At 38.6% G+C, this 17,649-nt stretch overlaps 2 protein-coding genes and 1 non-coding gene across 5 annotated transcripts in view; all 3 read left to right on the top strand.

Annotated features, from left to right (window-relative positions):
* RBM34 (RNA binding motif protein 34) overlaps positions 1-5,372 on the top strand; it is a 23,707-nt gene extending 18,335 nt beyond the window's left edge. For 2 of the 3 annotated variants that reach the window (XM_075995476.1, XM_075995475.1), the window contains one exon: positions 5-5,372. In XM_075995476.1, coding sequence (XP_075851591.1) covers positions 5-289 — 285 coding nt within the window. In that variant the 3' untranslated portion in view covers positions 290-5,372. The remainder of the gene's footprint in view (positions 1-4) is intronic. The other variant, XM_075995477.1, reaches the window with a different exon arrangement.
* TOMM20 (translocase of outer mitochondrial membrane 20) lies at positions 5,274-17,649 on the top strand. The gene is made up of 5 exons (XM_075995478.1): positions 5,274-5,570; positions 10,399-10,445; positions 11,839-11,920; positions 14,861-15,003; positions 17,128-17,649. The coding sequence occupies exons 1-5, from the start codon at positions 5,450-5,452 to the stop codon at positions 17,170-17,172; spliced, it is 438 nt and encodes a 145-aa protein (XP_075851593.1). The 5' UTR covers positions 5,274-5,449; the 3' UTR covers positions 17,173-17,649.
* LOC142862497 (small nucleolar RNA SNORA14) lies at positions 5,995-6,129 on the top strand. The gene has a single exon (XR_012913583.1). It is a non-coding gene; the product is annotated as a small nucleolar RNA SNORA14 (small nucleolar RNA).

The raw sequence follows: 17,649 nt of genomic DNA, 5'->3' as shown, positions 1-17,649 counted from the left end.
GCAGAATACAGATGCTGTTCATCTTGCTCTGAAATTAAATAATTCCGAACTAATGGGAAGAAAACTCAGAGTCATGCGTTCTGTTAATAAAGAAAAATTAAAACAACAGAGTTCAAATCCAGGTTTGAAGAATGTCAGTAAACCTAAGCATGGACTTCATTTTGCTTCCAAAAATGCAGAAGGACGTTCTAAGAGTTTATTTATTGGCGAAAAAGCTGTTCTCATTAAAAAGAAGAAGAAAGGACAGAAGAAAAGTGGTCGAACTAAGAAACAGAGAAAACTGAAATAGTGATTAGAAGCTGCTTTTTACTCCCCCCAACTAAGTAGTTAGTAAAAGTACTATTATCTGCTAATAGCATTATCTGCTAATATGCATGTAATGACTTTTACAATTTTTTATGAATGATGTATATAAAATGTGGAGATTTCTACATTCTTAGTTTATTCACATTGTGTTACTACCTTTGAAACATTTGTTTTAAGATTAGTTACCATGGATTATGTGTTACTTCTGATTGTATCAGAGATGATTTTAGACTTAGGTTGAACATTCAGAATTATAATGGCTGTTATTTTAGTGGATGTTAGAAGTAGATAATTAACACTTCTGTTATTTCAAGAATATTACTTGGGCACTCTGGGAGTGGGCGGATTGCTCGAGGTCAGGAGTTCGAAACCAGCCTGAGCCAGAGTGAGACCCTGTCTCTACTATCAATAGTAAGAAATTAATTGGACAACTAATACATATAGAAAAAATTAGCCGGGCATGGTGGCGCATGCCTGTAGTCCCAGCTACTTGGGAGGCTGAGGCAGGAGGATTGCTTGAGCCCAGGAGTCTGAGGTTGCTGTGAGCTAGGCTGACGCCACGGCACTCACTTTAGCCTGGGCAACAAAGTGAGACTCTGTCTCAAAAAAAAAAAAAAAAAAAATATTACTTGGGATGAGACAAAGTTAAAAAATAAGTAAACTGAAAGAAAAACAAACAATAAACTTCAATACTGATTATACTTAGACTAAATATCCTAATAATTAAAGTAGGAACATTGATCCAAGGTCTAATCATAATTGCTAAGAAAAAGGTTTTGAGAGCTGTTTTGTAATATCCACTCATTTCTTTCTTTCTCTTGCACTTATGATAAGTGGGATTCTGAATTTTTATATTATTTTATCAACCTAATAACTAACCAAAAAGAATACTAAAAAAAATGTTGCTCTGATTTTTTTTTTTTATTTCTAACCAGGGATTAGACTGGTTATTGAAGTCCTTGGCAACTTGGCTGTAAAGCAGATTTCTGCTTCTCTATTTTTATTTGAAAAATATTCTCTCAGGAAAACTTGTGATTCTTAATGTTAACCAGTAGAATGAAAAATTCTTTCCAAAAAAATTGTATTTAAAGGAAACATTTCTAATAAAACATGGTAATTAAGTCACAGAGTATAAATAAAGTTCAACAAGGAGGGAGAGGCTACCATTGCATTCCCTTGGGGCTTAACCTTGTGAGAGACTGGCGCCCCTCACGGTTCTTACAGAATGGGTCCGTGTCCAGCAGAGAGCTGCCACATGAGGGTAAAGCAGGGTGGCTGATTTTAGGCGGGCAGAATCTGCAGTCAACAAACATCCTGTCACTTCAATGGGTGAGTGAGTGGGGAAGGTGATTATTACTGATTGTTTTAAAAATCCTGTCTTTTGGGACTAGTACAAGGAAAACCTAGTGAGTCTTTAAAATGCAACTCTGTAGAGAGCAGAGAGAGCTCTATTTTCCTGCATTTAGGGACTGGATAGTTTATGCTTAGTATCCCTTATAGGGCTTAGAGCCTTGTAAGTTGGCTTCAAGTAAATATTTATTATCTGATCATTCTTGAATATTTTTGCATATATTTCCAGTTATATAAAGATGCAACATCTGTAGACTATATAGGTGATATGTTCATGTGTAGTCTCTGTGCATAAACTTAATTGTGACTCTCCTATGAAAGGGCTGGTTCTTAAAGCAGGGAAGATAAGATTATTAAATACATTAAAATGTTACTTCACATTTGTTACTATGTAATCAATTTCTACTTTTTCTAAGCATAACATGTTACTGTAATATTTCAAAAGCACATTTAACAGCCTGGGCAACATAACAAGACCCTGTCTCTAAAAATAAAAATTAAATAATCAGCTGGCTGTGGTGCTGTGCACCTATAGTCCCAGCAGTAGCTGAGACCAGGATGCTGAGGCCGGAGGATTGCTTTAGCCTAGGAATTTGAGGTTACAGTGAGCTATGATGGTGTCGCTGCACTCCAGCCTGGGTGGTATTTAACATAGGCAAAAGGTCATGTGTGCTTTATAAATAAAATTCAACCAGAGATCATTTGTATAATTCTTTGTTAGCTGGAAAAATACTGGTATGTTATATCTGCTTAAATATTTCTAGCCATGAGAGTATATATGGGTGGTCAACAGTGGCTAAAATTTGAGTTACTGTTCTAGAGACTGTTGGTGGTTTTGATTAATCATGAGCATTACTCTTGTCTTTCTCATGAGCACTTTTTCCCTGACTCTGCCTCATGAAAATCTTTTTTTTTTTTTTTTTTTTGAGACAGAGTCTCACTCTGTTGCCCCAGCTAAAGTGCCATTTCAGCCTAGCTCACAGCAACCTCCAATTCCTGGGCTCAAGCAATCCTCCTGCCTCAGCCTCCCAAGTAGCTGGGAGTACAGGCATGCCCCACCATGCCCAGCTAATTTTTTACATTTATTTATTTATTTATGGTTGTCCAGCTAATTTCTTTCTTTCTTTTTTTTAGTAGAGACAGGGTCTTGCTCTTGCTCAGGCTGGTCTCAAATTCTTGAGCTCAAACGACCTGCCTGCCTCGGCCTCCCAGAGTACTAGGATTATAGGCATGAGCCACCGCGCTGGGCCAAAAATCTTTCTTCTGCTAATGATCCTGGGCTTAAAATGTAAGGCCAAAGATTTCTTACTTAGATTGAGAAGACAGGGATGCTTTATGTCCCCTATTTCGTCCCTCTGAACCCATGGCTGGAATCATCCCAAAAGCAGCAATAGAGTTCTCTAGATGGGGTTGGTTGGGATTCCAAAGAAAGAAGCACTAAATGCCAGGGTGATCAGTCCAAAACATTTATTAGGAGAGCTTAGAGTGCTGCAGCAATCCTAAAGCAAGACAGCAAGAGAAAAGGAGTGTTCTAAATAAGTAGTCTGCAGTGAGGGGGCCAGGGTATGGTTTATATGAGAGTTAAGCAATTTTTTTTTTCAGAGACAGGGTCTCTGTTACCCAGGCTGGAGTGCAGTGGGGTGATCTTAACTCATTGCATCTTGGGCAGGATCCTCCTGCCTCAGCCTCCACAATCACTGATTAAGTTGTGAGCCATCGGTGCCTGGCAAGTTTAAGGAATTTGGCTCAGGGCTGGGGCCAGTTTCTTTCAGCGTTTTGGGCAACAACCTAATGTTATCAGTGCCTGGGAATGTTTAAGGCCCCAGCTTGGGTCCATGCCTGTTGGAAAAACCTGCAGTGGGCTGGGTCACAAAATAAGGCACTCTGATTTTCAGTGAGGATACAAAGTGGAGGGAACTGGAGGACCCTACAATTCACCCCCGTTACCAGCTCACCTCTTCCATGACATTCCCTGAACCTACAGGAAAGGGTGGGATCACATGCAATGTCTTTTTCCCCAAGTTTATGAAACACTGCAAACCAAACCCACACCAGCAGTAAATGTAAGTGTACATGTCAAAACTGCAAGGGGGTTGGGATCCAGGTCTAGTTCTGGTAGGACAAAGATCCAATTATTGATACGAGGATTGCCAAGGAAGAAAGGAATTTTTAATATGGCAGATGTCTTGCCAGGATGATGGGAAAAGCTGCCTCAAGTTTGTCTCCTGGACTAATGGAGATCATGGGCTTGGAGCAAGTGGACAGGGGGATGGTGAGTCCTGGCATCAGGAAGATTCTCCTTCAGAATCTCAGCTCCTTTGTCTTGTAGGAAATCCATCATTTCAGGCTGGGTGTGGTGGCTCAGCCTCTAATTCCAGCACCCTGGCAGGTTGAGGCAGGAGGATAGCTTGAGGCTAGGAATCCATTTCTGGGAAGCAACTCAAAAGGGTCAAGTAGTTAAGGGAGAGGATTATTAAAAAACACAGGGCATCACGGAGTCGGTTACAATGTGACAAAACCTAAAATCACAATTTCTAAAAGGCTTACTAGCAGAGCTTTTCACCAAGGAAAATCAGAACCAGCCTAAGGGAGAGAAGCATAGGGAGAGGTCTGGGAGGGTCCCAAACTTGAAACTTAAGTCGTTCTCCTTACAGTTAGGAAACATCACCTCAGCATGTTAGCACCTCCATGTGTAACTACATATAGTATTGCCAACCTGGGAGGCCCACCCCAAACTTTAGTATCCAGGGTTTTTTTATGGGGGTTTCATTATGTAGCCCACGCGGTTGAATCTTTAGCCCCCCTCCTCATCCCAGAGGTAGGACTGATACCACCTTTATCAAAGCACCAATCCTCAAATCACATGGCAAGTCAGGCATGGCCAGCCCTCCTCCTGAGTCATTTTAGCATGAACTGTCAGGGTCCCCCACGAATAACAAAGCCATCCCTATCCCTAGGGAAATTAATTCAAGGGTTTAGAGCTCCCAAGAACCAGGGAAAAAGGCCAACTAAAATTGTTTAATAACACAAGCCTGCACTTGACTTCCGATACCCCTCATCAAGTTACGCTTGCCTGTTCAATGTCTGCTTTTTGCCCACGGTTTTCCTTTTGGAATATTTTAAACTACAGATGTAATGTTTTCAGGTGTCTTTAAAACAATTCACGTTTTCTATTTTTTTAATTCAATTTCGTGTATAGGTTTTATCTTTTGCAAGGACAATTTTTTCCACTCATAAGTAAAAACTATATCATAAGTCTTTTGAAATCTAACCGCTGTGTACAATGGATCGCGACTGAACTTGAAAAGCAAGTGCAGTTCAATTCATACAAGTCACGGGCTGCCTGTGTTACACAAGACTAAGCGTTCATCACCAGCGACCCTCCATCTTGGCCTTTCACAGGCAAGGCTGTCCTTTTGAGTACGTGCACGACGGCAACGCGCCCGCCTCGTCACATCCTGCTCGGGGGCTTTGCAGGCAGTGCCTGATCCCTCCCCAAATCCAGATACCAGCGCGTTTACCCGCCCGCAGCCTGTCGGCCATGGCGACCAGGCCCGCGGCGCAGGCGCAGAAGTGGCGCGGGCGCCTCTGCTCAGGCACTGCCGCGGTCGACCTCGGGGGCCTCGGAGGGCTGCGACCGGAAGTGGCGTGCGGTCGGCCTTTCCGAGTCCCAGGCTGGCGGGCGTCGGGGACTGAGCGGCTCTGTCCGCTCTGAGGAGGGTTCGCGACCAATCGCTTCTTCGCTGTCCCCGCGGCCGCCGTCTACACTCCGTGTTCTAGGGAGAAAGAGAAGATGGTGGGCCGGAACAGCGCCATCGCCGCCGGTGTCTGCGGGGCCCTTTTCATCGGGTATTGCATTTACTTCGACCGCAAGAGACGGAGTGACCCCAACTTCAAGAACAGGCTTCGAGAACGTGAGTGGGTCTCCTCGCCCCAGGGCCTGCCGCCCGCTGCCCCCGCCGCCGCCCTCCACGGAGTGGGTGGGGGGTCCTTGCCGCCCACCCCGCTTGCGGGCGGCACGCGGGCGGCCGCGTGGTGCGGCCGGAAGAAGAGATGGCGCTCGCTGCGCGGCTCCCGGGCCCCCGGGGCTCTGGTGCCCCACAGGATCCCCTCCATTTTGGTGGAAGGATTTTTCCCATTTTCTTTCCCCAAAACACTTTTGCCGTGTAAATGCACTCTACATGTTTGTTATAATTTAGGATGTGTGTATCGGGGCGGTTGTCTTTTTTTTTTTTTCATTCACCTTTTTAAACCTTTATTTTTAACTTCAAAAGTCGTGCATTTTGTATTTGGCGAATTTAGCCTGAGAGTAAATCTGCATTCCCAATGCGGTATCTGTTGCATTCTTAAACCCTCTTGGTTGCTTCGCTCTAAACGCTTCCAAGATACGAGTGAATGCTATAGAAATTGCAGGGGAGTCCAAAGGGCTGCGCTTCTTCTGTGGCTCAGTCTTATTTCATACCTGCGACATCTTTTGCAAGAGGTTTACCAGAGGGAAGTCATGTCACCAAAACCATTGTGATCCGCTTTGAGTCTGTATTTGCAGCAGAAGAGGAAATTTGTTGCAATGAGAAATATTTTTGTAACTTATCTGTAAGGTTGCTCAGCCAAAACAGGTCCTGAAAGTTAAAATTGATAAGTTATTAAAGTCCGGGAAGTACAAAGAAGTGATTGTTTACTGAAATAGTGATTACCATTTAATTAAGCTATATTAAGTCATTTCAAGTGTTCATTAGCCACATATGGATAGTGACTACTGTAGTGGATAGCGCTGACCTTAGCGTTTGCAATATGACGGCTAGTTATAGCTCTCTTATGTTCTAGAAGGGAAGGGATATAGACATAATTTGCTTTATTTTTGGTCAGGGAGACGAATAGAAAGAATGCTGTTTTGGATTAAGACACTGGGTTTCCAGGCCCAGGTTGGTCACTGATTAAGGTTAGCAGAATAACCTTGGGCTTTCTGAATCCTAAATTCCTTAGCTTTAAAATAAGGTGATGCCACCTGCTTATTGTTGGGTTTGTAAAGATTAAGTAAGATGTTTAAAGTGCTCACCACGATTCCTGACATAAGGAATGCCCTTCTATAAATGTTGGCAGTAAGTGTAACTATTGGAATTTAGGCCATTTTCCTGTAGTTTCAAATATGGGTGGCAACTTGGGGTGTTGGTGCAGATGCAAAGCTCTGTAAAGAATGGATTAACCACATTTTCCATTGGAAACTTTGAAATACTGTTGAACATGTTGAGAAAACTAATTTTTTTGGTTGACAGAATCGTCCTAAGAGCTATCATTTTAGGCAAACTGAGGAATGTTATTTTGAATTTTTTTTTTTACATCATTTTCAATCCAAACATTTTTTCCTGGGTTTAGTAAGTGTAGAGTTTAGTTCTGTTCCTGACACATGGTGATTGATAAACAATAGAGATTTTCTTATGAATAGGATTAGTTTGATATTTTCCTTAGCTTGTGTGACTTTTATTCAGAGTCATTTTGCAGTCTCTTTAAAGGTAATTGCATAATGGGCAGATTTTAGCAATTTGAGGGTATTTTGCATTTGTGGAATGAAATTGATTTCAGTTCAGTTAATTTGGAGTTTTTTTAGTCTCATTTCCTGTAGAATATTTACATCTGCAATAAAAGGGCAATTTCTCAATTCAGTTATTTAGCTTGTTTGTTGATTTTTTTTTTTTTTAAGGAAAGGAGACTTAACAGTGTTGAAGGTTTGAGGTTAAATCTGGGATGCTAATATATTCAGACTTTTTTTGTCTCCTGTTAGCAAGACTAGAGATTATCAGGGCTCTTAAAGTATAATTCTTACCCACCTAAATAATCATTAATAAATGAAATTTAACCTCCAAGTATAGTGTCAACCACAGGAGTGCTTTACTTATAATAGTACCAGTTAAAATGGTACATCACTTAAAAATACATTAAGTAAGCATCCTATTTTAATGAATGCTTTAAAAATGATTTTGATTTTGGACTTTTGTAAGCTCATGTTTTATATGTAATTTTTCAAGTAGACATGCCCAGTAATGTTTGGAACTGATAATCTATTGATAGCAAATATTGAATCAGGGCCTGATTTGGCTGATTGAATGTATAATTTTTTCTTGGCTTTTTATTTTATTTATTTATTTTAGAGATGGCATCTTGCCCTTTCTCCCTGGCTAGAGTGCAGTGGCTCTCATCATAGCTCACCACAACCTCAAACTCCTGGGCTCAAGTGATTCTCCTGCCTCGGCCTCCCGAGTAGCTGGGACTACAGGCGTGCACCACCGCATCCTGCTTATTTTTGTTTTTTGTAGAGACAAGTCTTCTTATGTTACTCAAGCTTTCCTCCTTCCTTGGGTTCCCAAAATGCTAGGATTATAGGCATGAAGTGCCTATTTTTTTGAAATGTCTCAACTCTGTTGTCCAGGTTAGAGTGCAGTGGCATGATCATAATTAACTGCAGCCTCTAACTTCTAGCCTCCCTTCTCGGCCTCCCAGAGTGCTGCCATCACACTGGGCCTTGATTTTTTTTAGTCAATTACTATCTGTCCCTATACCACAGAGATACTATATTATACTATGTCTGAAAGCAAATTTAATATACCAAGTTAATTGTCCTATGAAACTAAAGCCAGAATTTTAATGTTATTGTTGAAAATGTAAAGGAACTAGATCATCTTAAAATTTGGTAACTGTATCAGTCAGTTGTATTCAGTGACAATCATACTTCTCCCTGCCCTCTTGAATAAAATGTTTTAAGTTGGATAGTAATGGACACTAAAGTTTCACTCTATTGGGTTAGTCATTTTTGTCATTTTCCCTAAATTCTGGTTTACAAATTGTATTTCTTAGTGTTGATTTACAAATTTGGCTTGTTCATTTCTTAGGTGCCTTTTATTTTGACCTCTTACTAGTTGTGACCTTGGTAAATCTTCTCATCTGTAAAATGGTGATAACAGTATGTGTTATTGTGAAGATTAAATAAGCATGTGTTATTGTGAAGATTAAATAAGCCAATTAAAAAACATTGAGAATAGTGTCTGTTGTGTAGCATCTGAAACTTGAGTGCTTACCCCTAATATCCAGGTGTTCTTTGTCTTCATGTCCAGTTCCTCTGTGAAGTCTTCATTTCTCTCTTCTAGACTTACTGCTCTCCTTGTACAGGTTCCAGTCTGTACCATGATATTTAGCAGTTAGATAATGTCATCTTGTATCATTCATTGTTTTTTGCCTAAAGAAGTGAAAACCCTTTAGCAAATTGAGGATAGAATTATATTCTGTGTTCTGTTTCTACGCAGTTGTGCAGTGATGGACACTTAGGCAAGACAGTTTGTTAGAAAAATTGACAGTCTTCAAATTAATATGTAAGATCAGCTTTAGCCTATATTTTTCTGTTGAAACTGCTGGAATTGTATTTAAGCCGTAGAGTGTTAGCACTTTGTGTATTATGAAGGACTAGAGTTGACATCAGGTACTAATGTGGTTAAATCTGATTTGTAAGAGTAGAGTAAGAAAAGAGGGTATGCTGGTCATAGTAAGTTAACTATCTATCTAGAGTTAGGCAAACAGGTCACTTTAGTCATGCATTGAGACTTGGATTTATAGGTTTTTCAGAAAACATTGTCTGCTTTTATGGCTTTTGTTTCTCATAGTAGGTCCTGTATGTTTAGGTAGGCTTTATCTTTGGAAAGTTAAGAGATTTACTTGCCTAAGGTCACCTGCCTAATAATAGTAAAGCCTTACCTTTTCTCTAGGTTACTTATAATACCTAATACAATATAAATGCTGTGTAAATAGTTGTATTGTTTTTGTTTGTATTTTTTATTGTTTTTTTTTTTCCCCCTGAATATTTTCAGTTGATGTTAGTTGAATCCCAGGGTCGGGAAAGCTGACTGTATTTAGTATAGCACAGCTCCTTAACTGAAGGAACTGTCTCAATTCCCAGTGCTTATGTGGCACATAGTATGAACCAGGCACTGTGAAAATACTTTATATATATTAACTCATTTAATCCTCAGAATAGCTCTGTGAAGCAGGTATTATTCTTAGAACAATTTTATGAAGAAACTGAGGGCCAGGTTATCATAACTTGCCCAGGACATACTGCCAAAAAGTGGGAGAGCCAGGATGAAAACAAGGCAGTTGAGCACAAAGCTTTGTGCTTACTGTGTGCCACCAACACCCTTTCACATGGGGTGTACCATTAAAGAGCAGAGAGTTGACTGATGATTAGGGTTGTAAACAGCATCTCTCCTGCGATTTTTGGTGTTGCTTAGTTTCATATTAAAATCAAGACAACTTACAGAGACTTCTAGGCAGAGGGGGTTTTTTTAATCCTTAACTAATCAACGATAGTTGAATTCAGACTTTAGCAGTGCATTCTGAGCACTGCCTACCACTTTTGCTAAATGTATAAATACTGTATTTGTTTTATTTTTAGAAAACTTTATCACATTTTTAATTTTTTTCATTTATGAATGGCAGTTAGTTTTCAGTATTCAGTAAAGATAGAGTCTGGTGTGTTTCATTAATGAAACTCTCTAATGCCAGTGACCTGATCCTCACTCCTATTACATGTCCTGTATAGGTTGGAAAGGGAGTTGTTCTGCTTATTGTAACTACTCAGAGGTCCAGAGTCAGGAATATTTTGCAAATGGAATTAATGACTTGCCACGGCAAGTAGACGTCTTTTGATTCCCATTTTGATAATGGCAAAATGAAAATATTACATTACATTTCTTGTAGGAAGAAAGAAACAGAAGCTTGCCAAGGAGAGAGCTGGACTTTCCAAGGTAATAATCTTTTGTTTAGATTATGTGGTATACTTTATAGAAATGTTTAAAAATCTACTTCAAATACATATTTGGAGAAAGCTAGTTAATAATGGACACTGATTTTCTATCTTAAAATATAGTTAGATGTTTTTAGGAATAGGTGAATAACTTAGTTTAACTGCAGATTGTGCAGTCCTGCATTATTTTTCCTTCCTTGGCCATAAAAGCAAATAGCTTTTTGTACAAGCTATATTTAAGGGACAGAAAGATGATCGTTTCCAAAAGACATTTATACCAAAAGGTGAAAACATTCTGAGTTGCTTCAAAAGGATAAAATAAAACATTTATGTAATTTTCCTTGCTCCAACTTCCTTTAAAAGAACTGCATGCTATTCGTTTGAAAAGTTATTCAAAATTATTTATACTCACTGATCCAGAATCCCACTATCCTGAGAAATTTTTACCTTGTAGTATGCAAATGTAGATATAAATCTTATTATTTATTTTTTCTTTTCATAGATCCTGGGTTCATGATTATTTTTAATGACCACATAGGTTTATCTACTTGGTAAAAAATGTTCTGTGGCATGAGTAAGTAAATTAAGTAAGTAAATGTTAATCATTGTGCTTATAGCTTTTCCTTTTTATTGAAGTTAGTTTTGTTCGGATCCCTAGGACTCCAATTACTGGATCGTTAGTGGTTCTTTTTAAAGCAAGCTGAGGCAAGGAAAAATGAATCAATAAATATTACATTTTGTTATTGTGAAAAAGTTGAGTGATCAGGAGAGCTAATTGACTGAACATGTAATGGTAAAGTGAAACTGGGAGGGAACCATTTTGTTCTGATATGTTCAAACAACCTTTCTGAAATATGTAATATGTTAATTATATTTTGGGTAGCCTTTTCTTTCTATGGGTTATAGGAAAATAGATATGTATCTGTGTATTTTTAGATCATGAATTTAATTAAATTTTTCCTATATGTTGGGATAGTCAATGAAAGATGCTTCCACTTTCAGAAATTTTTTTCACCTATGTTAAATCAGCATATACAATATAATTCAAGAACCAAAACTTTAAAGAAGTTTAGATATTAAATACTTCTTTTCTAAATGTTAAAAAATGGGACTTTTTAACATTTTTAGGTAGGTTTACATTTTTAAATAGACAAGCCATATAGCTGGTGGCAGAACTATTCAACTACTGATTTGATCAATAAGTACCTTTTCTTTCTTTCATTTGAATATACATCATAAACTCTGATTCTTACAAGTATTAAGTGTAAATTTCTTTTTATTAGTTGTTTAGAGTGACCTGTTTAATTTTTTTGTTTTTATTGATTTTCTGAGTATTGTTTATATCTTCTGTCATAATTTTGGTATCAGTTACTAAATATTGTATTCCTAAACAGTTACCAGATCTCAAAGATGCTGAGGCTGTTCAGAAATTCTTCCTTGAAGAAATACAGCTTGGTGAAGAGTTACTAGCTCAAGGTAATAGTCATTAAAAGACTAAGGAACTAGATAGCATTCTTCAAAATTATATATAAATTTATGGTGATAAGAGGTTTTCCTATGTAGTTGACTATTTTTAGGAAAAATATTCTAAATATTTCAAGAAAGAGTTTTAGGCACTTAATAATTTGAGATTAAGTGAGTTTTAGGTTTACTTGCTTTTATCTTATGACATAGAAGATATTATAAGAAATTTTTACAAATGAGGTTACCCTTACTCTTAAGTTTTTAGAGCATAATATAGTCATGGTGTAGTATGTAAATAAGTAACAGAAGGAATGTGAGCTAGAAATATACTCCTCAACTCTCTCATCTAATCTTCAGATCTTTTCCAGTATTTATAGGAAGGAATGGCTAATATAAGTCCCAGAGAATGTTAATTTACTTAATCAAGGTCACACGGTGAGTTTATGACACTTCGTTTCAGAACCAACGTGTTAAATGATCCAGAATTTAGACTTTTCATTACTTTGTACCTTGTCTATTTCATCAGAAGTATTAAGTTTTTTTTTAAGATACCTATTAAGAAATTAAAATTATCTAATTGACAAGCCTGAGAACTAGAGTTCACTCAGTAATTTAGAGTCTTAAATGTTTATGTAAATCTCTTTGGTGTTAAATTAGGTTTTATCTCAAAAGTAGCTTTGAAATAGTTGTCATTAATAAAGATGGTATCAAGTGTCAAGGTTTTTTTTTATTCTTATTGCTGTATCAACAGATTTAGACATGATTGAATTACATGTTGTGGGACATTTGTATGTATATGTTTCTGTTGTTTCTTTTATGGGAAGAGATTAACTGTTTAAAATGGTGATGACCAGCCTTTTTAAATGAAATTAATGACTTGGCCACAGCAAGTAGACATCTTTTGATTCCCATTTTGATAATGGCAAAATGAAAATATTACATTACATTTCTTTTATTTTTTTTGAGACAGAGTCTCGCTTTGTTGCCCAGGCTAGAGTGAGTGCCGTGGCATCAGCCTAGCTCACAGCAACCTCAAACTCCTGGGCTCAAGCAATCCTTCTGCCTGAGCTTCCCAAGTAGCTGGGACTACATGAATGCGCCACCATGCCCAGCTAATTTTTTCTATATATATTAGTTGACCAATTAATTTTTTTTCTATTTATAGTAGAGACGGGGTCTCACTCTTGCTCAGGCTGGTTTTGAACTCCTGACCTTGAGCAATCCGCCTGCCTCGGCCTCCCAGAGAGCTAGGATTATAGGCGTGGGCCACGGTGCCCGGCCTACATTACATTTCTTATAGGAAGAAACAGAAGCTTGCCAAGGAGAGAGCTTGATATTTGATACCATGACAGCCTTATATCATTTTTTTTAATATCCAATATTAAAAGGATCTCCTTCATGGAAAAGTCCTCTAACAGAAGAGTACTTAATTTGGAATCATATTTAATAGTGCAAAGTTTTGCTCAGAATTGGGGCAATTCTGTGGATTTTGATTTAAAATGGAATTAACTGAGGACAAGGACCACATGACATGGCAAATACTTAATACTTATTGAACTAAATGAACCTTCAAAAAATGTAAGACTTAAGTAATTTTTTTTCTTTCAAAAGTAATAAGCAGCTATTTTTAAAAAATTTTATATTCAAAAACATTTTTATGTTTTTTTCTTATCAAAAGAGGCCAATATTCAGAAATAAGCAGCTACTGAAGGAAATATGTAGGTAATTGATAACTAAATCCTCCCACTCAGAGAATCATTGTTTTGCTGGACATGTGTAATCCCAGCAACTCTGGAGGCTGAGGCAGGAGGAGTTAGCCGGGCGTGGTGGCCTAGGCCTATAGTCCCAGCTACTGGGGAAGCTGAGCGAGGAAGATTGCTTGAGCCCAGGAGTTTGAGGTTACAGTGAGCTATGATCATGCCACTGCACTTCAGCTTGGCAACAGACTGGGACCCTATCTCAAAAAATAATGATAGTAATAAATTAGCCATGTGTGGTGCTGTACATCTGTAGCCCTGGCTACTCAGGAGGCTGAGGCAGGAGGATTGCTTGAGTCCAGGAGTTGAATCGGTGAGCTGTGATTATACCACTCTAGCCTGTGTGACAGAGTAAGACCCTGTCTCTTAAAAAAAAAGATAATCATTTTGTTACATGTTTTTTCCTGTCTTATATGACCATTTTTCCTGCTGGTATCACTTTACAATTTTTTTCTTATATTTGTGTTGTAACATTCACATAGTACAAAGGGTTGATTTAAAATGAAACTGGGTCTTTTTTTCCATTTCAGTTGATAGTCTTTGTTCTTTCTTCTCACAGAAAAGATCCATTTCATTGTTAGCAGTTTCTTATGTTATCTTTCAGAAATATTCTAAGTATATATTTCCCCCTCATGTATGTATATTAGAAACAGTTCCATATGGGTACAAATGATCTGACTCTTTTTAACAGCTACATAATATTCAGTTGTGAACGCACTATAGGTTGTTTCCAGTATTTGGCTTGCTCAGTCTTTTTGGGTAGAGTCATTTGGAGATAGAGTCGAAACAGCAGATGATTTTTTTTTTTTTTTGAGACAGAGTCTCACTTTGTTGCCTAGGCTAAAGTGAGTGCCGTGGCATCAGCCTAGCTCACAGCAACCTCAAACTCCTGGGCTCAAGCAATCCTGCTGCCTCAGCCTCCCGAGTAGCTGGGACTACAGGCATGCACCACCATGCCCGACTAATTTTTTCTAGATATATTAGTTAGCCAATTAATTTCTTTTTATTTATAGTAGAGACGGGGTCTAGCTCTTGCTCAGGCTGGTTTTGAACTCCTGACCTCGAGCAATCCGCCCACCTCGGCCTCCCAGAGTGCTGGGATTATAGGCGTGAACCACTGCGCCCGGCCAGCAGTTGAATTTTGACAAAGGCAAAGGCATTTCAGGTTACATGTAATTTTATGTAAATCTTACAGGTGAATATGAGAAGGGTGTGGACCATCTTACGAATGCAATTGCTGTGTGTGGACAGCCACAGCAGTTGCTACAGGTGTTACAGCAAACTCTTCCACCACCAGTGTTCCAGATGCTTCTGACTAAGCTCCCGACAATTAGTCAGGTAAGGCATTGAAATGTTACGAAATAAAAGTGAGCAGGATCTGAGAATTGAATGGTTAGGGACATTTATAAATGATCCTAGTGAACAGGATGAAATCATGAAACTCATCTGTTCAATGAAAGTAATACTGGAGATAGCAGTTCTTGAAATTATCTTCCCTCGTGGCAAAACATCCAAATGACTGGGCCATAAGATCTAGTGATTGTACCTTGGAGATGGATCAAGGAAGTGTTTGTCTTAGTGTTAAGTCTCAGGCCATAGTATTTCAATCCCTAAATTCAGGCCACTGTCAGCTACTTTGTACAACTAGCTTTTGTCTACTTTCCTGAGAGACTGTGCCTTTAGTTAGGTGGCCTGACAGGAGCCAAGATGGCATAGCCTGGTCGTTAAGTCATCAAGGAATGAGGACTCTGAGCTGACCTGTCTAAAGGCTCTGTGTCTCCACTGCTGCTGAGGTAGTGGGCTTAGAGTGTGGCGCTTTATAGACTGTATCCCTACTAAGAAGTATAAAGTACCGTCAAAATACTGTAAAAGATTAAATTATGCTTAACTTAAGAGTGAATTAAAATGTATTGTATTCATTTTGAATTCTTTCCACAGAGCCCAAATGAACCTACTTTTTGGAATAACATGTCTATTATATGTGTTCATTTCCCAAGTTGTTGTGATTAAACATCCGTGAATTGACGGAAAAGAAAGTTTTTACAGAACTTTAATAACTGACTGAAATAAAGGTCCCAAAGATTTGAAAGGAAGAGTTGGAAAACCAAGGACTTGGTGTAAATCTTTTTTATTTAGAGTAATGTGGTTGTGGTCCTGCCTGTTCATACCAGAATCTTCTGTTTAATATTATGTGTTATTTGAAAGGCAATATAGCATAGTGCTTTTGGAAAATTGACCTGAGGATGATGTCTTGAAATATGTGTGAGTTCAAGGTGAAGCCTAATTCCTTTCTATAAAAGTGGCCTCCTTAGGCCGGGCGCGGTGGCTCACGCCTGTAATCCTAGCTCTCTGGGAGGCCGAGGCGGGCGGATTGCTCGAGGTCGGGAGTTCGAAACCAGCCTGAGCAAGAGCGAGACCCCGTCTCTACTATAAATAGAAAGAAACTAATTGGCCAACTAATATATATAGAAAAAATTAGCCGGGCATGGTGGCTCATGCCTGTAGTCCCAGCTACTTGGGAGGCTGAGACAGAAGGATCGCTTGAGCCCAGGAGTTTGAGGTTGCTGTGAGCTAGGCTGACGCCACGGCACTCACTCTAGCCTAGGCAACAAAGCGAGACTCTGTCTCAAAAAAAAAAAAAAAAAGTGGCCTCCTTTACTCAGTTATCTTTTTTTTTTTTTTTTTTTTTTTGAGACAGAGTCTCGCTTTGTTGCCTAGGCTAGAGTGAGTGCCGTGGCGTCAGCCTAGCTCACAGCAACCTCAAACTCCTGGCTCAAGCAATCCTCCTGCCTCAGCCTCCCAAGTAGCTGAGACTACAGGCATTCGCCACCATGCCTGGCTAATTTTTTGTATATATATTAGTTGGCCAATTAATTTCTTTCTATTTTTATAGTAGAGACGGGGTCTCGCTCTTGCTCAGGCTGGTTTCGAACTCCTGACCTCGAGCAATCCGCCCGCCTCAGCCTCCCAGAGAGCTAGGATTACAGGCGTGAGCCACCGCGCCCAGCTTATTCAGTTATCTTGTCCCATGTTATCTGGAAATGTTTTCAGAATGCTAATTTCAGAATACTATGTTCGTTCTTCACATAATGGCTTACTAGCATTTCCAGGCCAACCAGAGAAATGTTTGGAGTATAGAATGATGGGCAGAACACTAATCAGTATTCTCAATTTGTGTGGTAGTGAAAAGAGGTCTTGAATTCTTGATGTTTTCTAGCATGTAGCATAATGTAATCTTATGCCTCCTTTATTAACTTTTGAAATGGGACTGGCACTGGTATGATCTTGTTTCATTAGATGCTAAGAGTGTATAAAGTGTTGTATTTTGAAATAAATGTTAGAATGGGTGAACTTTAGCAAGATTTGATTCTTTAAATACAGAGAACATTTTATGTCAAAGTTAGAGTTTTGATTAAATACTTACGACACTTTTGAAAATTACTTATTTTTTTTCTCTTTCAGAGAATTGTAAGCGCTCAGAGCTTGGCTGAAGATGATGTGGAATGAGAAACAAATGTCAACGTAATAAAATCTCAGTTAAAAATACTTTAAAAATTCTTAACTCGGAAGTTGAGCAGCTCTGGGGGAATAAGGGCAAATATGCTTGTGACGGACTATCCTACACTGAAATCTACCAAAGTTCATGTTTACTTTGTGTAGATCCATTTGTCACTTTTATTTATTTTTCCCAGTGAAAAGTGTATTTTGATAGAGAGCTTTTCATTTTATAAATACACTACGAGTTACTGAAATACCATGGATTTTGTTTATTTCTTAAACATGCAATTAAAATGTATATATAACAGAGCATTATTAAAAATACCCAGTGCTCAGTTTTGAAAGAGGCAAAAAAAAAAGTGTAAGAGAAAGGTGAAGAATGCACATTTTTAAAGCTTGTACATTTTGCTATAAATCAGAAAGTTACACAGAGACTTGTTTTATGGAAACTGAGCATTAAAATTTTTGAGTGATCTTTTCTTTCCA

The sequence above is a fragment of the Microcebus murinus genome, chromosome 19, assembly GCF_040939455.1.
Source record: "Microcebus murinus isolate Inina chromosome 19, M.murinus_Inina_mat1.0, whole genome shotgun sequence".
Taxonomy (NCBI): Eukaryota; Metazoa; Chordata; class Mammalia; order Primates; family Cheirogaleidae; genus Microcebus; species Microcebus murinus.
The sequence above is the reverse complement of the archived record's forward strand: the minus strand, read 5'-3'. Positions and strand labels throughout refer to the sequence as shown.

Excerpts from the sequence above, each read along its gene's own strand:
- TOMM20 (XM_075995478.1), top strand. The coding sequence starts at position 5,450 with ATGGTGGGCCGGAACAGCGCCATCGCCGCCGGTGTCTGCGGGGCCCTT. Across the intron at positions 5,571-10,398 it reads CAAGAACAGGCTTCGAGAAC|GAAGAAAGAAACAGAAGCTT; the intron begins GTGAGTGGGTCT and ends CATTTCTTGTAG. Across the intron at positions 11,921-14,860 it reads TGAAGAGTTACTAGCTCAAG|GTGAATATGAGAAGGGTGTG; the intron begins GTAATAGTCATT and ends TAAATCTTACAG.